The 25,573-nt window shown below is 54.7% G+C and overlaps 1 protein-coding gene across 22 annotated transcripts in view; it reads right to left on the bottom strand.

Moving 5' to 3' along the window:
- Positions 1–25,573, bottom strand: part of MACF1 (microtubule actin crosslinking factor 1) — a 146,151-nt gene that overhangs the window by 67,635 nt on the left and 52,943 nt on the right. For 17 of the 22 annotated variants that reach the window (XM_080378925.1, XM_080378924.1, XM_080378932.1 and 14 more), the window contains 28 exons: positions 25,360–25,488; positions 25,015–25,092; positions 24,735–24,896; positions 24,005–24,109; positions 23,325–23,420; positions 22,825–22,950; positions 20,434–20,586; positions 19,829–19,983; positions 19,280–19,406; positions 18,686–18,869; positions 17,934–18,103; positions 17,502–17,680; positions 17,166–17,304; positions 16,488–16,681; positions 16,165–16,327; positions 15,792–15,875; positions 15,576–15,683; positions 14,836–14,934; positions 14,514–14,666; positions 14,331–14,419; positions 13,760–13,895; positions 5,368–10,632; positions 4,715–4,864; positions 3,492–3,707; positions 3,243–3,392; positions 2,218–2,451; positions 592–741; positions 268–501 (listed from right to left, as the gene is read on the bottom strand). In XM_080378925.1, the coding sequence (XP_080235051.1) occupies positions 268–501; positions 592–741; positions 2,218–2,451; positions 3,243–3,392; positions 3,492–3,707; positions 4,715–4,864; positions 5,368–10,632; positions 13,760–13,895; positions 14,331–14,419; positions 14,514–14,666; positions 14,836–14,934; positions 15,576–15,683; positions 15,792–15,875; positions 16,165–16,327; positions 16,488–16,681; positions 17,166–17,304; positions 17,502–17,680; positions 17,934–18,103; positions 18,686–18,869; positions 19,280–19,406; positions 19,829–19,983; positions 20,434–20,586; positions 22,825–22,950; positions 23,325–23,420; positions 24,005–24,109; positions 24,735–24,896; positions 25,015–25,092; positions 25,360–25,488 (9,228 nt within the window). The remainder of the gene's footprint in view (positions 1–267; positions 502–591; positions 742–2,217; positions 2,452–3,242; positions 3,393–3,491; positions 3,708–4,714; positions 4,865–5,367; positions 10,633–13,759; positions 13,896–14,330; positions 14,420–14,513; positions 14,667–14,835; positions 14,935–15,575; positions 15,684–15,791; positions 15,876–16,164; positions 16,328–16,487; positions 16,682–17,165; positions 17,305–17,501; positions 17,681–17,933; positions 18,104–18,685; positions 18,870–19,279; positions 19,407–19,828; positions 19,984–20,433; positions 20,587–22,824; positions 22,951–23,324; positions 23,421–24,004; positions 24,110–24,734; positions 24,897–25,014; positions 25,093–25,359; positions 25,489–25,573) is intronic. The other 5 variants (XM_080378923.1, XM_080378920.1, XM_080378927.1 and 2 more) reach the window with 2 other exon arrangements.

The following is a 25,573-nucleotide window of genomic DNA, read 5'->3' on the forward strand; positions in this document are numbered from 1 at the left end:
CGGTGCCTGATGCTGCTGTTACAGGTCAGCCCAAAGGCAGAGCGTGCAAGGTGCCCTCCACTCCTCCCTTTCCTCCCCGCTGCCACTCTCGAGGCGTTTCACAAGGGAAATGCCTGGGGCCACTTCCCCTCGGGGACGGAACAGCAAATTGCTTCATGCTGCATCACCTGGGTGGCTGCCGGGACCTCGAATGAATCCAGCTGCACCAGCTGGACCTCACTGTCCACCTCAAGCGGAGTCCGGGGGCTACAGCTGTTTGCACGTTACCTTTTCGGTCTCCTGCTGCACTGCAGCAGTGACAGCGCTCTCCAGCTCCTTCTGGGCCACCTCTGTCCTCTCCTGCAGGGACCGGTACTGCTCCTTGGCACGCTGGAGCTTCTCTTGCAGCGCTGCCAGCTCCCCAGGCTCCATCTTCGCCTTGTTCTCCTCCAAAAACTCCTCTGTGCTTTTCAGGACACTGGCAAAGGAGGCGGCTCGGGTGTGCATGCTCCTCTGCAGCTCCTAGGCAGACGATGCTGTAAGGCTCCCGTGCGCTCCCGAGGCAGCGCCGAGCCTCTCCGTCTTCTGATCCCCATTTTTTAAAGCACTGACCTTAACATCGCTTTGCCTCTGCTGCAAGGCAGACAGGTCCCCTTCGCTGGCTGCTCTCTGCTGCTCTGCCAGGGTGTCCTCTGCCTGGCACAGCCAGCAGCTCAGCTCGGCCAGGCTCTGCGCCCGGGCTGCCTGCTGCTCCTGCAGCGTCTGCGGGCAGAGGGGAGAGGAGAGGGGACAGTTAGGACCGGTGCTGCACCTGCGGTCACGCAGCACATCGCTGAAAGGCAAGGTGAGAGGTTACAGCTAGAGCATCTCCTGAAGATGAGGATGCAGCACAGAAAACGGCTTTTGCAGCTCTCCACGTGCTCCTTCTCCGGCTCACATGCTGCGGGAACGGGGCTGAGGCGCCCAGTCCCTGCCGAGCCGGCGCTGCCCGCTCCACGTTTGTCACCATTTGAGCAGGTTTCTCTCATTCTGCTCTTTGAGAAGCCCATGGAGCCCCGACGTGGAGCTACGCTCCAGGTCACACACTCTTCTCCCAGGGCAGCTCAACCAGAAGCTCCTGTGCCTTTTCCATTCAGCCTTACAAACATTAAAACCGGGGCAGAAACTCGGCTCATGGGAGGTGACAACAACCTGAGGCCAGGCAGCACCAGCGTGGAGCCCCACACAACCTAAGCAGGCTGGCTTTTTGCTCCTGGGGTTGGAGAGGGAGCCGGGGAGAGAGAAAACGTTTCTGTAGCTGATCCAGGTCCTTCGTTCTGCTGCCAGAGCACAAAACACAGAAGCGCCTGTTTGAGCAATTGAGCATGATGTGACCTGAGAGTCCCTGCAACGTTCCTGTTCCCCTTTCCCAGGGGAGATCAAGGTTTTTGAGTTTCACTGGGCATTTCAGCCAGGTGATGTACAAAGTGGTGTAAAACACTGTGCTTGTTTCTCCCAGTCATAAGATAAACAACAGAAGCAAATTGAAAGAGCCTTCTTAAGAGCTCTTCAGCTGCAAAGCGAGTTCTTCCTGGGTTAGGATGGGCGCACACTCAATCTGAAAAAGCAAAGCAAACTGGTTAATATACACACACACTCCAGAGAGGACAGGCAAGAGTTACAGAGAGCAATTGTTAATAAAAACTTTAATTTTTAATTAAAAAATTGTTAATAAAAAACACATTAATCCTGTCTTGACTAGGAGGATCCATGCAGTGACGGGTGCTGCAGCAAGACCTGAGGGCTTGCTTTTGCAGCTGCCTGCTGCCTCGATACCCCATCAGCTGTTTCTCTGGGACAGCAAAACCTGACTTGTGCGGTGGAAATAAGACGTTAAAACTGCCAGGTGCCTGCGTTGGGCCCTTTGCACAGGGATTTTCTGGTGGGGGGTTAGGGAGAACCAGCCTTTTTTCCACCCTAGCCCAAAGCAACTCGATGTCTAGCAGAGGAGTGCCCGGCTGTGCTACCCAGACCTCGGCAGGGCTCCGTCTTTTGGGAGGAAAGCAACTTTCCACCTAGGAGTTACGTGGTAGGAAGAAGAAAGACTTTTAGAAGAAGCTGATGATGTGCAATGAGAAGTCATAAACCGTGAGTGGCATGCACACGAAATCCCAAATACGAGGTGTCTCAGCGTGCGCTCTTGTGGCCGGGAAGCGCTTCAGCGAGCAAACTGCAGCGAGGAAGCAGATGTCTCACAACCTTCACCTGATCCGTCTGCTCCACTTGCTGGAGACAGACCTGCAGGACCTCCAGCCGAGCCGTCACGCGCTCCGACAGGTCCCGGAAAGCCTTCTGCAGCTCATTGAGCAGCCTCAGCAGCTGCCTGCTCTGCTGAGGGGTTAAGTCCTGGGCGTGCTCTGAGATAAGGAACTGGATGTCGAAGGCAGTGGCATCGAGCTGCGACTTGGTGTCAGCGAGGGGCTCTCTCAGCTCCTGAACGGGAGAGAAAAGACCTGTCAGGCAAAATGACCCTGCAGCCACTGCCAGCTTCAGATGGGACACCAGGCAGCAGCGTGAGCCCCAACAAGGTGCTTTGTCACCAGAACAATACATTCCAGAAAGCCCAAATCCTCCCAAAAGCACCCTCAGCACTGAGGTGACAGCACCCCACCACAGCAATTTCCCAACGCTCCTCTGCACCTCCAGCACCTCGCCAAGAGGTTACGTGGACCCTGCATGTAGGGGTGACCACCCAGACCCAGAGCTGCCAGTAGCCCCGTCCAGTCCACAGTGCCGCCACGTGTCACCACCGGCTCCCAAAGTCTTTGATGTCCTGATTTCAATGCCGAGGTGGTCCCAGCAAGCAGGAGATGCTCAACCGACCAAATCTTGAAAGCCATCATTAGAAGATGACTAAACGGGGAGGGGAGCCCGGGCTCCTAGTAGAGTCAGTGGAGACCAGCGCGGGTATGGAGGGGGCTTTCAGAGCCCCCACGGAGGAAGCAGCTCTCTCCTCAACAGCCTGACGGGAATCCCCCCGGTTGCTCAGCCCCCACCACACACCTGCCTCCCAGCATGTTCCCCAAAGAGCCAAAGCAGATCGCTCACGCGTTGTGGGAACAAATGACTTCGGAGCCAATACAATATCGTTGCTCCTCCTGCCACAAGGGGTAAGGGCAAAGCCTTGGTAGGCTCCAGGAGGGAAGCAGGATTAAAAGCTTCTCCTCCACGCAGAGGATAGCAACTTCATCAGCCAGAAGGATTAGGGGCATTGCCATGGTTACCTTGTAGTGTTGCAGGCAGCGACTCAAGCTGCTGGCATCCGTCGCATGGTGGTAATCGCTGCCATCCAACGACTCTGCGGTGCCAGAGACCCAGCTCAGCAGCTCCTGGAGTTTGCCCTGCAAAGTCTCGTGATGGGCCAGGATTTTAGCCTTCAAAACAGAAATGCATCAGTTAAAGAAGGAGCAGAAAGCTGCAGGGAAGGAGCGTTGGGATGCTCGGGGTGGGGTGGGGGCAGTTGCCAGCTCTACCTTTTCGGTTTCTGCTGCTCCACGAAGGTTTTGCAGCTGGGAGTCCAGGACATCACTCGCAGAGCTCAGAGACTTCTGGAGGTTCTTGGCATCCTTCTCCAAGGCCTTCAGTAATTGCTCAGGGACTTCTTCAGGGGGGTTAGCCACGATCCACTTCACAGCGTCCAACTCCTGATTCACTGGAAAGCTCAGCTCCTGCAGCTCAGCGCCCAGGGCCTGAGGCAAGACAGCATCGTTATGTCTAAGACAGAGTGACTTCATCCTCACACTGCCAAAACCGAGGAAAGGTTTTGGAGACCCAAATCCGAACACTGTGTCTCTCTGCTAGAAAGATCCATCCACCCTCCAGCCCCTGCCAGCACTCGCTTGTCTTTCTCCAGGCTGCAAAATTCATTTCAGCCAAGCTCAGGTTGTTACAGATCTGCTAATAAGCTAGAATTCATTGACTTTATTTGATTTTATAAAATCATTTGGAATAAGAAATATATTTTAATGAAACTTGTAGTTGCACAGCAAGAGCTGCTATAAAATCCTTTGTACAGCTCTGTACCAAGGCTAGAAGAATGGGCCAGAATCATTGTTTAAAACTTAGGTAACAAATTTGGGATTTTACAGATTCCTTTGTATTTGACTAGTCTTCTGTACGTAGAAAGTGTATTGAAATGTCAGAATATAGAATTAACAGGAACTGGGGAGAGTCGACTGGAACAACTTGTAGTTACCTGCCAAGAAACCGTGAACTTTAGCAAAAGGCAATTCTGGCAGGGGGAGATCGCGACCACCGACTCATGTACCACCTACCCAAATGGTACCCCAGACCCATTTCTGGACCTTTCTAACCTTTACTGTGCAGAATCTGATATGGGAGGAGAGTATGTTAATGATTTCCGGGAAACACTATGATTATGCATGAATACTTAATGAATATGCATGAATAAGTTCTATATGAGGTGTCTGAGTTTGAAGCTTGGTGTGCGCTGATCGTGAGAGGACTCACTCACGCACCCGGCCGTCAATAAAGCAGCATCTGCTTATCTGCATCACATCGGTGTCGATAAGTTCTTCATTCCGAGATTTCGGTAACAAGGTTATTGTCCAGTCAGGGAGCAGGAGGTGAGCCAGGGGCAGTGCCAGAGTGGGGAGGGATGGGCTTCACATTTTGGATATAAATGACTATTAAACCTGAGACTCATAACCTCCCCGGCTGGCCCAGCCTCGCTCACCTCCACCTGCTGCAGCAGGTCATGCAGGGTGGCCAAATTCTGCTCCACCGGCTGCACCCGTTTGATTCTCATCTCGATATCTCGCAGCATGGAGAGATACGATACCAGCTTCTCATCGTGCTCCAGACACATCTTCTTGCTGAACATGATCTACAGAATCAAATCAGTAAAACAAAACCTCAAATATAGACAGTAAAAAAAAGCCCCAAGGGATTATACATTATTCTTTTTTCCAAAGAAGAAATCTGTTAATACACCATTCCATTTCATGGACTTTCCACTCGCTAGCGTTATCTACAAGATTTACTACAGGAAAAATAAAACACACGGCTCTTTTTCCAACATCAGCTTATAAATGGCAAGAGATCTCTGGTGTTACAGTAAAAGCGCCAAAAAAAGAATCCTACTTATTAGTCATTTATAAGTAATGCTCTAGCAAAAAGAAGCCACAACTAAGCCTTGAGTGTTTTCACTCATACATCACCGGCTCCTTTGCCAAATCCATTGCAGCTGATGCTGCAACATCAAGCTCAAACATCCACTCCTCGTGTGCTGACTGTCCTTGGCGCCGAGGACCCCGGACAGGTTTAACATCAGACACACACAAACCAGCTCATGCAAAAATACCAAAATAGCAAAAAGCATCAGTTTACCTGGGCTGGTCTCGTGGATTCCCTCGAGGTTTCCAGCAGCTCCCCCTCCACTATCACGGGTAAGAGCAAGCCCCGATCGCCAGGAGCCAGCTGCCTGGTCCTCTCCTGGGGCGCTTCTCCTTGGGATTTTGGGGGAACAGGCACTTCTCCTTGGCCTGTGCTGATCTCCGCTGTTTGCTCTTGCCGTTTCTCTTCTCCAAGCTCAAGGACCGCAGAGGCTTCCTGAACTTCTCTGGGTTCCTCCCTGATAATTAATTCATCAGGCAATTTGTCTGCTGCACGGGCCGCACCGGGCACATCGCTGGTGGTTTCCAGCTTGGTGTCTTCCCGGGTCACCCTCTCCTCCAGGCTCAATGCTACAGAATCGTGACCGGTTGGGATCCCACCTTTCGGCACCCCTCGAGCTTCCCCTTGTCCTGGGGGGACAGGGAACACCTGACCCCCTCTGAGGTTTTCTTTGCCTTTCTCAGAAATGGTTTTCTTTCCTTTTTCACCCCCGCTGCTCCCCCTGTGCTTTGCTGCATCCCTTGCCAAGCCAGCAGGAATCCTGGGGGTGGTTTGGGGCTTTGGTTCTGGCAGACTTGAGATGAAACCCTCCTCCTCCTCCTCCTCCTCCTTCCCTGGAGTTTCTTTGGAAGTCAGGGAAGGAAGGGACTGTTTTTCTGCACATTTCTCCGGCTGAATGCTGTCTCCCAGGACACCAGTCTGCTTTGCTTTCTTCTTCTTGCTTTTCTGTTTTCGGGGAGGTTTTAGCTCTGTTTCACTCCTTCTGTCCCCATCAGCTGGACCTTCTGCACCCAGTCCTGGGGTTTCTCCTTCAGTGTGTTCAACAGCTCTTTTGCCTGCGAGCTCGTCTCCTGCAGGCTTCGCAGGGACGCCAGCCTCAGGGGGCTCTCCAGGCTCTGGAGGACCCCTCTGTCCCCTCCCTCGTCCCGCTGTAACAGATTCCCTCGGGGCTGCCGGCATGCCCCAGCCCAGGCTGCCCGCTCGCTCTGCCTGCTCGGGAGCCACCACCGCACCTTCCTCACCTGCCACAACCCTCACCGCACCTACGAAATCTCTCCTCCTCCTCCCCTCACCATCCTCCAAGATGCCATCAATAATTTTACTGTGAAGCACCTCCGTGTCCAAACCCCATCCCTCTACTTCCTCCATCCCTCGATCAACGTCTTCTCTCCTCGATTCCTTCCCCCAAGCTGCTCTCACCTGGGAGCTGCCTTCTGCAACCCCCTTCTCCGTAGCCCTTGCCACCGCCGCCTCTGCGGGCACAGATGCTGTACCTGATGCTGAGGGGTGTTCTGAAGTCAGCTCAACCTGTGCTGGGGGATGATGCATTACACCATCATCCTCTGGAGCTGCTGGAGGTTTTGATTTTCCTCCTGCTGGCATCACTGGGGATCTCTCAGCTGCAGCAGCTGCACCTCCAGCCGTGTCGTAGCTCACGGCATCAGATCCAGCTTCGTGCTCAGCACCGTCAGTGGCAGCACTGGTAAGGAGGATATCATCTTCCTCTTCTGGAGATATGTTTTCTATTTTTTCCTGCAAAAGGTGGGGGTTTTCTACTTTGCAGACCTCGGAACCATCTTTGTCTTGGGATATTTGCACATCCTGAAGACTGGCAGCTAATTTTTGGCTGATCAGTTCTTTTTCTACAGCTTCTTTTAAAGTCAGTCTTTTCCCACCGCTAGCATCCACGATCCCCCCGGCCCTCAGCTGGTTGGCGGCGATGAGTTTGGCCATCCCCTCATCCAGCAGCCCCCGCTCCACAGCAGCCCGCAGGGAGAGCCTCTTGCTGACGGTTCCCTCCACCACCCCCCCGCTGTCTGCCTGAGCCTGCAGCAGCCGCAGGGTGGGCAGGGGGTCCACCTTCCCCAGCTGCACCGCCTGGGCGCACGGGAGCTTCTTCCCCGTCACCTCGTCCCTGACGGCTCTGAAGGGATGGACCTCCAGGTACCTCTGGCCGGACTCAACGTCGATTTTACATTTCTTTACGAACTCGGAGTAGGGAACGATCAGGCAGGTCTCAGGATCTACAATTCCTTCTCTCATTTCTGAGGATGACAGGACTTGCTCCATAAGCTGCGCGGGCAGCAAGCCCTCCTTTACCGCCCGGCAGAGTGCCACTCGCTGACCAGAAGCAGGATCAATAACGCTCCCGCTCCCAGCCTGGATTTCTTGCACTTTTCTCTGGAAGTCCAGACTAACGAGCCCTAACGATACCGCCTGGGGCAAGGGCAGCTTCTCCTTTGTCACGGGATGAACCCAGTCCTGCAGGCACACGCTTTCAGCTTTTGTGAGTTCGTTGCATAAATCTTGATTGATCAAACCATGTTTCATCGCGTCGTTCACCGAGAGCCTCATTCCAGACACGTGATGGATGATTCCTCCATCTGCGATCTGCTTGGTCAAGAGCTCAAAAGCTTTTTCCTTTTTCAGGAGCCCTTTTTCAACAGACTGTGCAACAGTCAAAGGCTGTTTGGTTTTAGGATCCACGATCCCGCTGGTCTCAGCCTGTAAGCTAATGAGCTTTTGTCTGGTCACCTCATCAGTGCCTTTCCCTTTGGAAGCCTTCTCCAACTTGACCAGCTCTTTCTGACTTGCTGGCTCTATGAGGCCCAGATTTGAAGCCAAAGTGACCGATATTTTTTTGCCACGTTTCAAGTCAACGATCCCTCCAGTAACCACTTGCCCTTCCAAGATCCTCATTGCCGTTTCCTTGTCCAGAAGGCCGACGGCAGCAGCATCCTTGATAGAGTAGACAAAGTTATTGCCTGGGTCAAGAACACCACTTATCGCTCTGTCAGACGCAAGTACCTTCTGGAGAAGCTGCTCATCCATCAGACCTTCTCCAATGACATCCTCAGTGGTTAATGACTCACATGTATGAGAGTCAAAGAAGCCACTGAACATCTTCATTTTCTCCATGAGTTTCACAGCTGTGTGGCTGGGCACCACCCCACAGGCTACCGCTTCGTTTAGAAGAAGAGTCTTGCCTGTCTGCTCGTGGATTATGCCACCACTTTGCAGCTGCACCAAGAGCGTTTCCAAAGTGTCCTCTGCCTCCTGCTCTGCAGGGGCCGACAGGGATATTTCATCAACACCCTCACCGCTTAATACTCCTTCCCCCTCTCCTTCTTCCCCTTCCAATACACTTCCCATGTTTTCGCTTTGCCTCTCTCCTTGCCCTGCCTCTCCGGTTTTAGGGGGCACAATCTCCTCTCCTCTCAGCATGCCATTCTCAACTGTTGCCTCCTTCAGCAAATCAACCTCTCTAACATCTTCTGCCTCTCGCTGAGGCTCCTCTGCACCCCGAGAGCTCTCTGTCCCGACTCCCAGCCTATCTCTACTTTCTGAAACATCCATCAATACGGAGATTTCAGTTTTCACAGCTGCCCCACCTTCCGATGCCTTCTGCTTTTCCATACTTTCCACTCCGTCTACTGCAGTAGGCTTGGACTCCTCAATCATCATTTTCTCCATTTCTCCAAATCCACTGCCAAGGTCACCAGGACGTCCTGGCATCAATAATTTTACCTGACTTTTGTCCTTGCTTGTAGAAGTTACTTGTTCTCTTCCAAATTCAGTATCAGTTTCACTCTTGACGGTGGCCTGTTCGGTGTAAATCTGCTCTGGCTCCTCCACAAGCAGGACGTCTTCTGCATCCTCCAACAGGAGGCTTTCGGGTCCCATCACCTCCCCGTTCTCCAAAGCAGTTCTGGGTGGTAGGACCTTCTCACTTTGTTCTTTTGGAGGAGCAAATGGAAACTCAAGCTGTTGCAAAGCCAAACAATTGCAAGGCTCACTTCCAGGAGCTGCATTTGCCTTTGTCTCCTCAAAGCCTTCCCTGCCTTCCGTCATGCGTGCCAAGGATCCATTTTCTTGGCTTTGGATGAGGGCTTTAGTGAGATTGTTCAACTCTCCATCCACTAAAAGCAGCTTCTGGCCATCGTGGATGTTGATGTAGCTATGGGTCATCAAGTGGAACATCAGCTTTTCGTCATCACTCCTTAGCAGAGGGTCACTCCGCTCTTTGTGACCTGTGGGGCTCCTTCCAGAGGCGCTCTGGAAGCTTCTGCCCGGAGAGCCAGCAACCTGCACACCGGCCAGGACATCGGGTACCACTGTCGATTTCAGCTTCTTCGCCACATCCCTCTCCAAGATGCCATGTTCCACTGCTTTCTTCCAGGACAACACCTCAGTGGTTTCTGGTATAAACACAGCCTTAATGAGTTGCCTCTTGCTGAAAATCTTGTAAACCAGCTCTGTAGACAGGATTCCTTGCTCTAAAGCATCTGCAACCGGGATGATCTCCCCTGTCTCCGGCCACAGGAGTCCCATGAAGGACCACAGGGATTCCAGGACCACCAACGCAATCCTTGGTGCGACCAACTCTTTCCTTACAGCTTCATCAATTGTCAGTCTCTCTCCCGTGACGGTATCGATGATGCCACCAGTCTGAAGCTGCCGGACAAGAAGTGCACAGGCCAGATCCTGGTCAATTAAATTATGTCTCATGGCCTCATCCACAGTCAGCCTGTGCCCTGTCCTGGGGTCAACAATGCCACCAGCTAAGAGGTGGGCTTCCAGCAACCTGACCGTGATCTGCCTGTCTAGCAGACCTTCTTGGACCGCACGGAAGATGCTGACTTTCCTGCCTGATTTCAAGCTCACCATCCCACCTGCCAGCTGCTTGACTGGGAGCAGCCTCAGCCCCGTCTCCTGGTGGACGATGCATCGGTGCACGAGCTCGGACAGGCTGATTTTCTCAGCAGTGTTGGGGTCAATCAAATCCTTGCTACCCTCCAGGTGAGAGAGAAGTCTGGAATAAAGCTGGGGCGTAAGGAGCCTTTCTTGCACCGCTGTCTCCATGCTGACTCTGCCCTGATGGGCTTTAAAGCCCCCTGTGACGAGCTCAGCTTCAAGGATCTTCAGCCCAACGCTCTCACTGATCCTCCCCTCCTCTATCGCAGCAACAACAGGCAGGAGCTGCCTCCCTTCACGTCTGACTTCTTCCACCCGTCGGAGAGCATCCCTCAATTCCTGCAGCACCTGGAATGTCCTGAGATCGATGATGTTTCTTGTCAGACCTTTCTCCAAGGAGACTTTCTCGTTGGTCTCTGGAACAACTAAGTCAGATGTGATAACCTGGGCCTCCAAGAGGATGAGGCCCGTGTCCTGATCTATAAGACCTCTCTGCATGGCACCAAAGACAGGGAATATTTCTACCGTGCCAAGATCGATCACTCCTGCCACTGCTTCGTTGCCCTAGAACAGAAAGAGAAGGAGAAGAATTAAATCAAAATCGAGCTTTTCCAGCACTCAGATGGCATGAATTCCAGGGAGGCCTCAGTTTCCACACACACCCCCAAAAAAAAGTTTAAAAACCCTAAACAGGCTAGAAAGTGAGTCCCAGAGTGTCTGAAGTGCAACTCCAAAGGCATCACAGCACGCAGATGGGTGCATTTGCTAGCTTGTACATCGCCAGCAAGTTTTAATGCTCATCTAGTCCATCACCCGGGGCAGCACTGAGATGCTTCCGACATCCACCACCAGTAACGCAGCAAAGCAGCAAGCGGCAAAACCCAGAAGTGCTCCTAACGCTCCACGGAGAAACAGAGGGAAGGAGACCAAGAAGCACACCAAAGCCATTCACCAACTCCAGTTGTAAAAAGTTAAGACCACACAAATCCCACTGTGTACTCACAGACGAGAAAAACCCCTAAACCGTCCACTTCAGGGTACCTAAGAACCTCCCCCAGCGCAGCTTCCATGCTGCCTCCTGCCATGCTTTAAATCCTGCGCTTCCCAAGGAGATCTCAGGTGCCAGGACAGCTGGCGACCACCAGAGCCCCCCCGTGCCATGGGGCAGCTCCCCAGCCACACAGACGGGCCATGCAGCAGCGCCGCATGCAGGGCAGCACCCCCCGCACCCGCTCTGCCCGGCTCCGGCGCCTGGAAGCAGCCATGCTCGGCAGACAGGGCGAGGGGAGAAAGGTAAGAAGTTGGAGGTCCCAGCATGGACACAGTGACAGACTGGGATCAGCCCCTCTGCTTTGGTGTTCCTGGAGGGGCTTTTCTCTCTTTGCTGGTATCCCCACAAGGAGAGTGATAATTAAGACGATAAAGCACGATGGCTTTTTGGACGTTTGGGTTTCTCCCAGCCCCACTGGTTGGGTAGAAGGTTGGCCAAAACACTAAAAGATTTTTGTGAGCATAGGGAGGAGGGAATCGGGACTGAGGAATGAATTCCTTTTGCATCCCCAACACCCTCCAATTTTTTTGTCGGTCGGTGAGTCTACCAGCACCGGTGGCACAGCTCGGCTGTGGCACGGCAGAGGACGCAGCCAGCACCGCACCGGTCCACAGATCCCCCCGCTGCCTCCTGCTGTGCGGGCAGGGTGACCCTGCTGGAGAAACCTAAGCTCTCCACCATCATCACCAGACCCTGCCATGCACGTTTGGAGATGAACAAGCCATGGAAAGACAGAAGAAGAGGAGGGAGGAGGGGAAAAAAAAAAAAAAAAAAAAAAAAGAGAGAAAGGTGAAAAAAGTAGATGGGAGGGAAGGGGGGGTAAAAGGCTTTTACTTACCCGAGTTGCAGGGTGTGCCTTGAGCAGTTAAAGACAGAGCCTTATGGAGCAGTTCAGCCGTATCACACACAGTGTAAAGCTTGGTGTTAGCGTCCAGCATGCGACTGTTTTGTTTGCAAAAAGAACCCCCCACACAGGTCGTCCTCTTTCACTTTGTGTGTTTTGTTTGTTTAAATCCCGGAGGGTTAGTTAAAACTTGTAAGCAAGGATGTCAGTTAATCTTAAAAACAGTTGACATGAAACACAAACTGTACAGGGACACATCATGCTCAATTTAGCGCGTTCTGCTTTGCATTTTTGTCTTTTATAACTTCTCTCTGACAGTTGGATGTTTCCAGCAAGCAAATGTTAAAGAGTTCCTCATGCTCCCTCTACAGTGAAGCAACTGCACCGCACAAGAGCCGCAGGGATCGACTCGCAGACAGGGATCTACCCCACTGCCATCTCTCGGGTTTGTTTCCTGGGCTTGGTTGAGTGCATGAGTGAAAACTGTCGTAGCCCGAGCCCCAGAGCGCACTCATGCTATACGAAAACAGCCTGGCAAGCCCCGGAGAAGGCTTTGGCTATAAAGTCACTTTCCTGCCCAGGAGGGAGGAAAAGGGAAAAGGAAAAAAGCATCCTTTCCGCAGGCAGGCTGCTCTCAGCTGCTCTCCTGGCAGCAGCAGCAGAAGCATCAAAGCCCTGATGGCTCAGCAGCGACGAACGGGTCGGTTTGCTCACCGCCAGCTTTCTGCTGCCAGCATGAGGGCTGGAGGGCTTGCAGCAGAAAGCGCTGCAGGCGCCCGAACCGCGCTATAAAGCCCAACTGGGAGAGGAAGGCTCTATCTTTAGGTGAAAGCCGGACAGGCAGATACCAACCCAGCAGCCCTACTGCCCTCTTCCCCCAAGCGGCTCGACCAGGGCTTCACTCACAGACCCAACAGCCAAAACTTGCGTCATGTGTCCAGATCCGAGCGGGCTGTTGCTTCAGAGTACAGGGAGCCAGCAAGCAAACACACAAATATATCCATCGACACATGTATATACACTTATAGAACACGTACATGTATATCTGTGAATGACCAAAGACAGCCGGTAACAGAGGCAATAAGGATGCGCCTTCAGCCCTCCCTACCCAGCAAAACACGGATGGGGGCTGCTGGGAGCACTGGTGGATGTGAGCAGGGAATGACTCCAGCTATGGGTCGTGACGGTCTCCCGGGTCAGCTGAGGGTCTGGACCATGAAGTCGCCTTCCACTGGGGACAGCAACTTCATTCAGCCGCAGCCGAGACAAACCCCTCGCCAGACCCCCGAGATGTACAAGCCCACAGGGGGCAAACGCCGCCCCCCCCCTGCAGAACCCCACCTTCTCCTGCAGGCAGCAGGCTGTGAGATGGAGCCCTCAGCGCTTAAAGCACCGAGGGGCGTTCCTCAGAGAACACAGGTTTGCCAAGGGGACCCTTTCCAGGACAGAGGTCCACCTACACCCTTGCCCACCAAGCGTGAACAAGCCGACCCCTGTGCACAGGGCAGAGCTCTGATGAAAACAGACATTTGCAACAGATGCGAAGGACAACTCTCCCTGTGGCCCGGCAGGCAGCAGGTAAACAGCTCCTGCTTGGCCCCCCGGGACCCCCCCAGCCTGGATGCTCTGAGTGACGCACGGATGGAAGTGAAGGGACGGCAACCACATGCAAGTAAGAAAGTCAACAGGCTGCGAGTGGCTGGTGGCCACGAGACACGCAACTGAACAAAACCTTTTTCACACCCTGAGGAGTGACCTGTGTCTGTGCAGCCACGGGACCGAGCCGGGAGCAGTACCTTGTGCTCCGTCTCCTGAGCCAGCTGGCTCTGGAGCTGCTGGAGCTGCTCCGTGGAGTCGTTGCAGAGCGCCTGGTAGGTCTCCTTCAGAGCACCGATCTGAGCCGAAACCTGTTCCTTCTCCGGCTGGGAAAGTCTGCAAGGGGAAGGGAAAATCTCTCAGGGAAACTGCACAAACCAGCTCCCCAGAATTACCATGCTCTTCTGGGGAAGGGAAAAACCAAACCCACCACGAGCCTTCTCCTCCCAGTGCCCCACTCCTTGCCCAGGTCATCTAAACCAGCAAGGGCGACCGTGCCCAGCACAGCTGGCTTGCACTGTAATGATCAAACCCCCAAATACACAAGGCTGGGTCACTGCTAAAGGGGATTAATATTGTCCCAACAGCACAAAGGGGCTGCATATTTCATAGCTACCGTTGCAGATAAGGACGACGACAACTGTCACGTGCAGCATAGCACTGTTCTTAACGGGAGCCGGGCACTGGATCCCAGGGATGCCAGCCCTAAGGCATCTCACCTCCTCCCACCGCTCTCCCTGCCTGTCCCCCCCCTCCCTGGGCCACACTCACTTGTGGCTGTGTTTTGCCAGGAAGATTTGTGAAGTTTTGATGGCCTCAGAGACCTGCTCCTTCTTCGCAGCCAGCTCCTCATTCAGGGCCTGCCAAAAAAAAAAAAGAACAAACGAAGCTTAATTCAGCTGTGGCAAAAGGGCAGAAGTTAAATGCGCTGGCTGATGCCTGCCCCTGGTTTACCTGCTGCTCCGAGATGGATTTCTCGATGTCATCCAGCTCTCTGCTCCCAGCAGCAGCCGTCCTGCCTTGCACACTCTGCTTCAAGCCCAGGGCCCAGCCCAGGAGCTCCTTCACCTTGTCCACATGCTCCTGCTTCTCCTCCTCCACTACTTTCTGCAATCAGAGGAGGGAGGAAGATAACCACGTCACAGGGGTCCCAGATTCCCAGGCTCTCGGGAGCAGCACCCGAGATACAACCTCAACACGGAGCAGCATCCTTGGGGGTGCTAGGAAACGAGCCTGCGTGTTTTTAATACAGCTCGGTTCTTTACAACACCCTTACCTCCTCCTCCTCCAGCCGCCGGAGAGCATCGCTGATGTACTTCACGTGCTGCGTGGTTAAAGTCACCAGAGCCGTATAGCGAGTCCGCAAATCCATGAACTGCGAAGGGAGAGAAGGGGAAACGGGACGCATCAGTCACGACCGGCGGATCCAGAGCGACGTACTTCACAGTACATGACACGGATGCACCACCTCTTGCTTGGGAAGCCCCCCAGGCACCTCGCAGACCCAGTATGGCATCAATGCAATGCAGCAAGTCTGACGGGGAGGGTTGTGGCCACACACGGCATGCTGCACAACACTGGAGCGAAGGGGAGACTCCGGTCACGGACACTGGGGCGGATGCTCAACTCTTACAAGAGGGCTACTGGGATCTTTAATATCCACACGGAGCAGACAGGACCTCGGGTCCCTAAAGGTCTCATCCCAAGGATCCACACACAGTAACGCTGCATGGCGCTCTGGTTATTTACCTCGCAAGGCTGAAGGGCTGAGCCGACCCCGCTGGATTTGACCCAGGGGTTCCCAGGAGTCTAGGTATTTCATACCTGGTGCTTAGAGCACTAAGCCATCCTCTCTGGCTATTGGAAAAAACAGCGAGGGTGGAAACTTTATTTATACAAGAGAGTTCAGCAGAAAGGAGCTCATTTCACAGCGGCTGCTCGGCGGTTTGCTCAGCGTCAAAGAACCCCCTGCGCGATTTCTCCCTCACCAGGCTGGGCGGGTGGCTGTGCTCCTACCTCCTGCGTGATGGCATCCGAGGACGAGAGCATGCGCCGGCGTTTCATGGGGGACTTCTGCTGTGACTCGACGAATGCCCTGTACGTCATGAGCTGCAACTCGTAGTCCTGCAAACACAACCAGGGATGGAGAGACATGAAGCAGGCGAGATGCAAACGGTGCTGGAGCCGTTCCTGCCCAGCCAGCCCTATCCAGGCACAGGAGGGGACTCGTACCTTGACAGCAGCCGAGTACTGCTGGGAGAATTTCTGACACTGGTCCAGTTTGGCTTGATTTTTCTCGATTTCTGCAGCCAAAGCCTTCAACAAAATTCAAAGCAAAAAAAGCTGTCAGGACAGCTGTCATGGGTGAGCTGAATTTTGGTCCCCGTTCTTTACACTCTTCAATTTTTTATGCAAGGCATCATCTCCACCTCAAGCTGAGTAGAGTTTTCCCATTTCCCAGACACCCAGCTCAGGCGTGTGGCCTCTTCCCCTCTGTGTTTCATATTCTCAAGCTCACAGATGAAAAGATTTTAGCAAAAGAAAAGAAGCGACACAGTCACTGCAGCAGCCGCGCTACCGTGACATCACGAGGTCCCTGCCTCACCGTTTGCTGGCTCAGCTGCTCTGACAGCACCCGGCTGTCCTCTGCCTGCCCGGGCTTCATCAGCTCCTGCTGGACCGTGATCTCCTCAATCCACTGGATTAGGGCACTGTGGCACTGCCGGTAATCACTCAGCACCTCCTGGATGCTCTCCAGCTCCGCGTGGCTGAGAGAAGGACGAAGACAAATATGAGGAGGGCGAAACGCCACCCTAGGCTATAGGGATATCCCAGCCACCAGTGGGAATCCCATCTGGAAAAACATCGCTGCTAACAAGCCCGACCCAATGAAAATACATCTGTGAAAGGAGGCAGGAGGTTTCTCACCGGGTCTCAATGTGGGCGCAGACTCGCTGCCAGCGATCCCACAGCTGGCTTCCCTTCTCCTGATAGCGCTCGAGGTCGATGCTGCGCTCCTGTCTCAGCCGGTACAGCTGCTCTCCCACCGCTTTCGCCTTTGCCATCTCCTCCTCCAACGTGGAGAAGACGGAGCTCTTGTCCTTCACTTCCCCAAGCCATTGCTGCAGAACCACCAAGAGACAGCACCGGCTCAGCATCACGGAAAGCAAAAGGCATGTTAAGCCAGAGATGCTCTCCCGCCCGGAGCCGGCGAGCCCGAGAAGGCGTTTCTCTTCCCCCTCCCCTTAACCAGCAAGGAACTGGTTGATTCTAGGAGGTGCAAATGGAGGGGACCGTGTTCTCAGCTTGGAGCAAGCCAGATGGGTTCAGCCCCTGCCCTACAGCAAGAGGACATGTAGCTGCCGAGATGCTCACACGTGTCAGCGTGCGCCCTACGAGCGGGAGCACAAGGCGCAGCAGCTCCCTTATGTCATCCCTTATTGCTTTGTCAAAGGTAAACAGCACAATCCTCCCGGCAGCTACATCGAGGCAGGAAAGATGGCACACGGTACAAACGCAGCAGAGAAAGGGAAGGACCCTGCTTGACAAACGCCAAAACGTTGGCCGCTTTCTGCCTGCCCACCTTGGGAAGAGAAAAGCACCAACCTGCAGCGCCGCTCTGTGAGACTGAATAGCTGCCAGGTCGGCGGGGACTGCCTCCTCTTGGCTCAGCTTCACCTCATACCCTTTGACCAGAGATTCTGCTCCTTGGGTGTTACGAATAATAACATCAACCGTCTTCAACCTGGCAAATCAAACAGAGGCAGCGCGATGACAAGATCTGGCAGAGATTCTCTATTATCGTGAGGCTGTTTGCACCATACGCCGCCGAGGGATGGAGCTCAGCTACGGTCCAGCACAAAGTGTGTTAAAACAAAGGTCTTTAGCAGAACTGGGCAGATTCAAAAAGGTATTTGGGAACAGAGGCACGCCCTGACTCACTTGTCCAGGTAGACGGAAGACAGCCCGTGCAGCTGGTCCATCTTGTTCACCACCAAGTCGAGCTCAGCACGCAGGTGGGGCGTGCTGGACCCCGCGGGCGCCTTGTCGAGGAAGCTGTAGCATCTCTCAGAAACAAACCGCAGGTCCGATTGCAGCCGCTGCAGGTCCTCCTGCATGCGCTACAGGAGGAAGGGAGAGAACATGAAAGGAGAGCCCAGGCAGGCAAAGGAGATGGCGTGAAATGAAGCCGGGAGCCCACCTGGAGAGGTTTCCTGCTACTTTCTGGGCAGCAGGATCCCCTCAAACCCCACACAGCCACGCACCCACCACCCACACGTTCACCCCAGAGAAGCTAAAGCTGGTTTTGGCACATGCTGAAGACCAGCAGCCACCACCTCCCACCTCTCCACATCTCACAGCAGCAGGACTGACCTCCTGCTCTGCAATGCGGAGGGTGTTTTCCTGGATAGTGTCACCATCTGCTCGGGCGCTGCTTGGGGACTGGATTCGGCTCACTAGCCTCTGCTCACACTCCTCCAGGCGCAGACGGATATTCTTGAGCTCGGAGAGATATGTCCTGGCAATGGTCTCATCCTTGTCTTCTGCAAGACACAGACAAACCAAAATAGCAGCTCGAACAGCCTCAGCCAGTATCTGCCCCAAATGGGACCTGCCAGGAGCCCTGGAGCACGGCGTTGGGCTGGCACCAAGGCGCTGGGGTCTCTGCTCAGATGGAAAACAAGTTAATCAAATCATCTCATCCAAAAGTAGCTGAGAATGAGTCCAGCCACAGGGCACCTGGTGTGATGAAGCCAGAGTCCTCGGTCTTAGCGGGATTCACGGTGCTGCTGTGTCACACGTGTCACCGCCACGTATATTTTCTTAAAGATTAAATGCAGGAAGAACTCCTTGGTCAGAATGCATCCTAATTTGACTAAACCCATCTCCCACAATATTAGGACTCGGCAGCTGAGCTGAAGCTGCAAAGCCAAGCCCCCTCTGCAGGAACATCACTGGACAAAGGCCGGACACTTGAATGGATGGAGAAATAAGGACAGCAGCTGCTCACACCATCAACTAGCTAGCTCAGGAAAAGAAAAAAAAAATAACGAAGCCATCCCATAAATCCTTTGTTGATGAGTCCCCACAGCTCCTGGTTAATCCATCAGCCCTTTGAAGCTCACCGTTCTCCATGGACTCCAGCAGCTGGCGGATGTGTTCCTTGGAAGATTCCACCTCCTCCTCCAGGCGCAGCCGCTCCGACACCGAGAAGAGCTCCGAGTCCCGGCTGTCCTGCAGGAAGTCCTCGTAGTGCGCCTGGAGGCTCTTCAAGGCTTGCTGGCACTCCCCTTGCGCTAAGGAGCGGAGCTGCCAAGTGGAAAAGCAGCACATCTAACCACGGGGAAGGACTTCCTACACATCCCCTGAAGCCCTGAAGCCATCCTCCCCAGCTTCATCACCTTTGTTCGCCAAGGATTTTCTTTTCAGAGGAGAAGAGAAGGTTCTCCTACCAGCCCCCTGCCTCCCTCCAGCCTATCTCACCCCCTAACAAATTGCTAAGCCCAGCAGCTCTTCGCACAGCTCAGCAGCAAACTGCTGATGCCTTGATTGGGAAAAGCTGCAATCATTTCACACGCGACTCCCAAGCTCAGGTTCTCCCACCTGAGAAGACCCTTGACGCCCCCAGCCTTGCATTTCCCTCTCTCCCGTGCCACACGCCGCAGCCCGGACAGGGAGCGCCGCAGCCCCGGAGCCAGGCAGAGAAGTTCCTACCGTACCTTCTCCATGCTGAAGCTTTGCACCACGGCTATGTCCTTCCGCAGGTAGTTCCAGGAGATGAGGCTCTTTGTGTTCATGTGGAGCTGGTGCCAGAGAGCCATCACTTTCTGGTACAACTGTTCTACCCTGCAAGGGGAAGGAGCAGATCCGTCAGCCCTGGATCTCCCCAGCACGCTCAGCCCTGACCCTGTTAATCCACCAGCCGTCACTGCCAGCCCATTAAGCCAGCGATCCCAGCCTGGCAGCCTGCAGCAAGGGATGATCCTGCTGTTCAGTGCCCGAGATCCCTGGAGGGATCCCTCCCTCCCTCCCAAATCATCATTTTCTCTTTTGCAAGCTACTGTAGCAGCTACTGCAACGGAGTCTGCAGCTGTACAACCACGAGGGATCCCTTCCCTCACCCCAAATCAGCCGTGCCACCCACTCCTGCTCCTCCACCCCAGCTCCTCTCCCATTCCCACCCCAGATCTGTCCCATCCCGTGCCACCAACCCCCTTCCCCATCTCCCTGCCATTGCACCCCCGGGACTCCCCCGCACAGCAGGTCACCTGTTGGCCATCTCGATGGCCTCCTTGTTGGGCGGGGGGATCAGGAAGCAGACAGACGGCACCATGGCCTCGTTCCCCGTGGGGCTGATCACCTTCCACTTGGTCCTCTGGGAATTGTCCTCCAGCACGCACTCATCGTTCCTGCAGATGGTGATCTGCAGCGGCACCATCACCACCACCCATCAGAAACCAGCAGCAGGGCTACACACAGCTGCCCCTGCTGCCAGCTTCCCTCCTGGGGGACAGCCAGCTTCCATAAATATATATATTTTAATCAAGGAAAAGCCTGGGATAATGCCAAGCAGTGCAGCACGCTCACGTCTGGAGAGGAAGGGACAAGGAAGTGGAATGGAGTTGGCTACTACCCACGTGCTTATTTGGCTGAGGCTGATGAAGCCCATCCTCCCTGGGGAAAGGGGCTTCAGCTCCTGCCCAGAATAAACCTGAGACACGGAGATTTGCTCCAGGAAAACCAGCCGTGCTATTTCCCTCCTTCTGCCTTCCCACTCCGTTCCTGCTTTCCATTGACAGACACCGTGAAGCTCACCCCAGACCCTCGTGGGTGCTCCCTTTCAAAGCCCCGCCGCCACCCTTGCAGCCCTCACCTCGATCTGCCGATAGTCACAAACAGCCTTGATGGGGATCGTGCTCTTCACAAGGTGCTCCGGGTTCCTGGGCCGGAGCTGAACGATGGTTTTGGACCGTCCCACCAGGCTGGCAACGGAGCTCTTCGACTGAATGAGCTGCTCCTTCTCGTCCTGGCAGAAAGAAGGATGAAGGACGGGTTGCTGGAGGCAGGGGACAGGAGGTGTCTCCCAGGCATCTCAGCACCCCCCCACCCCAGTGCTGGCCTGCCAGAGCTACGCTGGGATCTCAAGGGCTGAACAAACACATCAGGAGCATCCTGCTGCCCTAAGGGGATGGGAAGAGGGGTCAGGAGGTGGGATGGAAGGGAGATTGGACTTCAGGTCAGGGTGGGACCTCTCCACTGCTCCTCCCACTGCCCGGCAAAGCCGCATGCACGCCTCTGGCTCTTCTGCTACTAGGACAAGAAAACATTTTCTTTCAAAAGGGGAAAAAAAGAGAACAGAGCATACACCAAAATTAAAAGTCCCAGGAGGTGTAAAGGGCCAAGAGCAGGACAAGCTCCAGCCCGAAGCTGGAGATGTTTTGCTGTCTGGAGGAGAGACCACAGAAGCATGCTCCCTCTTCTAAAGCGAAGGATGAAGGCATGTTTAAACCAATGGCTGGAATGGAGATACGATGAACTATGTGGATAAAACATCTCAGGAGAAGGGGCTAGAGGTGGAGTGATCGCACAGGTCTCTGGGTTTGGGGAGAAATTTGCCGGTTGGAGGAAGATGCTGCGTAATTGATTCCCACAAAGTTCCGGCTAGGTTGGGTGACAGGACAACCCAGGGGACCGGTGGCAAAGCTCCCCTGGAACAGGCTCGGGCACCGATGGAGACATGTGCAGATCACGACACTGGCAGCTCGTGTGATTAGTAGCAGCTCAGCCCGTTCTGGCTGCAAAAACGTCAAAAGGACCCCAGAAAAATGTCCTCCCTCATGCTTGGTACTCTCGGGGTTGGTTAGTGTGCTGACAACGGTGGAGGATAATTTAATGGTTAAAAAAAAAAAAAAAAAAGAAAAAAAAAAGAACAGAATAAATGATTAAATAAACTACCTGTGCCTGTCCCAGGGAGCATGATTGGAAGAAATACAACTTTAACTTATTAGGTAAGAAAGAGTAATATAGCTGAGCTCAGGGCAGCTGCCCCAGTCCTGAGATGGTGGCCACTCTCCAGCTGCCCGGCCGAGCCTCTCCCACCCCAGACGGTGCCCACCAGGCTCCTGGTGTTGCAGGGCTCACCAAGACGGACCCCAGGAGCCAGGCTGGCTGCTCCGCGTCCTGGTAGCGCTGGAGGACAGACCAGGACAACCCCAGGACCATGACAGAGAGGATGGGAGCCCCCAGGCCTCCAGGAGAGAAGACCGTGAGCCCTAGCCCAGCTCATGCACCCCTCACGAACACCCAGTAACAGCACCCCAGCTTCACTGGGGACACGGTGGACGCCGGTGGGGTGCCCTATGAGGCAAAGCCAAAGCAACCACCTGCCTCCACGCGCTCAGATGTCACCTCCTGGCCTTGCCACCAGCGGCTCAGGGGTTAACCCGCAACCCAAATCCTCCCCTGTCCCTGGTTTCAAACAGCACCTGATGCTTTGCTGTTTGGGTTTTGTTTGGAGGTTGGAATTTTTTCGGGCCCATTCAGACCAGAAGATGCCAGGGCTGATCCCATTGCCTGTTGTCTGCTCTCTGTCGCGCCGGCTAAGCCAGGCCACGTGTCCAGAGCCCCCCAGCCCCCGACCCCGCACACCCTGGCTGCCCTGGCTCTCCCCCCACCGGCACAGCCCGATGGATTAACATGGGATTTGCTCTGGATAAAGAGCAGGCGTTTCTCCGCATCCCATCGCGCTCCTAGCAAGCACCAGCTCCAAAGCAGAAACAGGAGCATCCTGCGGGCTCTGCGCAACGCCTCCATCAGCGGAGACCAGGATGGGCACCAATGGGGAGGAACCAGCTCACACGTCGAGCTACGAGCTTGCACAGACAGCACACACCGCCTGCTCCTCACCCCGAGGATACAGAGAGAGCCGGGACGGTGCCTCTAAATAAACGTGACCCATCAGCTAGCGTGACGACTGAGATGCGGCTACCATCGGCAGCGTTACACCCACGCAGCGGTGCAGGTGGGGATGCACACAGCCTGCACCCCACGATCACGTACAAAGACATGCAGCAGCTCCAACGAAAAGCAGAGCATTGACCGAGATGGGGAAACAAACCACATTACGTGGAAATGGGTGGCTGCAGGAATAAAATGAGCCAAATTTTCCCTGGGAAGCAAGAGGTGCCCCAAGCAATACTGCTGGACCGGAGCGAGAAGGCCACCCATCGCCCCCCCAGGGTGGTGGGGATGTCAGAGAACCTACCATGGAGTCCTGCAGCAGGTCCTCCAGCCGTGTCAGGCTCGTGTTATGGTCGCAAGAATACTTCCTTTTGATGGAGTCCTGCAGGTTGCGCAGGTAGGTCTCCGACTCCCGGGCGTCACTGAAGAACTGCAAAGGCAAAGAGGGTCACAGAAACCTGCACAAGTGCACCGAGCGCTCCGCAGGTGAGGGAGCACCCAGGCGAGGGAGCACCCAGCCGAGGGAGCACCCCAACAGCTCAGCCAGCAGCTCCCAACGCTGTTCTGGCCTTGGGGCTGCAAAGGCAGCCAGCATCCCACAGGCACGTGGGATCCCTCTTTTCCCGGTGAGACATTCCCCAGAGAGCAGCTAAGGAGAAAGATGATTCAGGAGAAAGCAGCCCCCACGCACACCACAAATCCCTCCTCCCCTCTCCCCCAAAGGGAGCAGCAGCCTACAAAGCTCACGCAGCGGGATGCAGCAGATGGTGACCAGGGGAAATTTGGGCTGCCCCTGCCAGGTACCTGAAAATAGGCAGCGTTCTCCTTCACGTGCTGCTCCACGCACAGGCAGAGCTGCTTAATCCACTGCCACTGGGTCTGCACGGCAGCGCTGTAGGCCTGAGGAACACACACACCAAACAGCCATGAGGAACGAGCATCCACCAGCCGGGAGGGTCCCAGGAAGGACACAGCTGCAGCCGGTGGGATGAACGTGATGTACATGAGCAGGCGAGATCTGGCACTGGCCAGGTGGGTTTGGGCACAGGTACAAGAGGCAGCAGACCCTGGCCCGGCGATGCCAGGGGCTGCGACAGGCGCAGGTTTGCTTTCTCCCAGCCCAGAAACACCGTGGAGAAACATGCGCCACCAAGGTTTCCCTGGAAGCCTGGATAACTCCAAGAGAGCCAGGGCTGTTCCCTGCATCACCTCACTGCAGGGAAGGTGCGTGCCCTGTACGAGAGTATCTGTGCAGAGCGGTTTGGTGGGGATTACTGGGAATGGCCTCCAGCTTCTCATTGCGCTCCACAGAATAAAACAGCTCTGTCACTGCACTGACGTTCCTCTGCCACCGTAATTTATCAGCCCTGGCTGCCCATAAAGGCACCATGGGGTGGGACAGCGGGTTTCCCAATCCCAGGTGAGAAAATTTGCTGCCAGCTGATTCCTGGAGCTCCTCCTGGCTCCTCCACGTGCCCGCTCACCTCTACGGTTTGCTTGGCCGGGTGGTTTTCCAGGGACAGCAGCTCGGCTGTGTCTTGGAGGGAGCGGAAGATGTCCTGCTTCTCTTCCAGCTCTGTCGTCAGCTCCTGCAGGAAGGACACAAGCAAAGTCCAAATCTCGGCTACGGGAGCAGACTTGCTCCGACCGCGTGTCCAGCTACCACAAGATGCAGCATGGAAGTGCTGCCACCAACACCAGTGGGTCTCAGGGAAACCAGCACGGCTTACGGGAGCATTGCAGCTGATGCCCATCGGGATGCCTCCGGTGCACCGAACACCCAGGGCAGATGTCACCAGAATACTGGAAACCTGCCCGGGGACCTCTTCGGTTCCAGACAGTGCAATTGAGGAAAGACAGCAATTTTTTTATACCACTTTAAGGAGAAATCAATTCTCCTCTTTGGCTCAGACTTTTCTTCCCCCCTCGCTAGTTCAAGATGCCTTTAGTTCCAAACAGTGCCACAAAGACCTCTTTTGATGCCTTTTTGATTGCAACTCAATCGAACAAACACTCTTTGGCACTTTCTGCTCTAGGGAAAGCTCTTTCATCAGCTGCACTGATGAGCCACAAGCTCCCTCCCAAGTCACTGAGCATGCAGCCTCTGAGGACTTCAGGTCTGTTGGGAGCTGAAGGTCCCACAGAAGATCAAAAGCAGCAGAAGCGCAACCAAGGGAGCACCCATCCCACCAGCCCTGCCCCGGGGTCGCTCACCGAGAAGTAGTTTTTCTTGGCTGCAATGTTAGGGTTGTTGTCACTCCAGTCATAGGCCAGTTCCTCCTCCTCCTTCTCATTCAGCCAAATCAGCTCAGCAGTGGCCCGAGACACAAACCCGTGCAAGCTCTGGAGGTGTCTCAGCCGAAAGCTCGAGGTTTCCTGAACAGAACACAGCGCAATTCCTCTTCCCTGCTCTGAAAGCGACTGGTTTCTTTCCCCCTCTCAGCCTCAGAGCAGGGATGGACCCCGCACTCCCCAGGCTGAGGAGCCCACTCACCATCAGCTTGCAGTACTGCGTCTCCAGCTTGCCAAGCGTCTCCGTGTAGCTAGCACGGAAATTCTGAGACATTTTACCCTGATGGATGAAAAACACTCCTGTTATCCAACACAGGACAGCATCACTTGAAACCCCATCTCCAAATCTTTTTTCCCCAGCTCTGCGTGAGTGAGAGGACGTGGAGAGGATGGCTCAGAGCAGCAGCCTCTTGCACCACCCCGGTGTAAATTCAGAAGCTCTGTCCTGAAGAAATACCTCTGTTCCAAGCACCTCTACCCACAAGAGCTGATCCTGGTGCCCGCGGCTTCCCACACGCATCATGCCACCCAGCCCGTGCCACCATACCTCGTACATCCTGGCCTCCTTCACGCTGGAGCCCAGGTCCTCCACGCTGGCATGGACGTGCCGCTGGGTCTCCAGCTGGGTTTCCACGCTCAGCAGGTCGGTGCCCCACTCTGCCCGCTCCAGTCTCATCTGGAACAGGCCAAGAGGTTCAAGTCAGTGCTCCTCATCTGCAGGAGCGTGTCTCAAAAGGACACGAGGGCAAGAAAACCTTCTA

The sequence above is a fragment of the Falco punctatus genome (genome assembly GCF_963210335.1).
Source record: "Falco punctatus genome assembly, chromosome: 3".
Lineage (NCBI taxonomy): Eukaryota > Metazoa > Chordata > Aves > Falconiformes > Falconidae > Falco > Falco punctatus.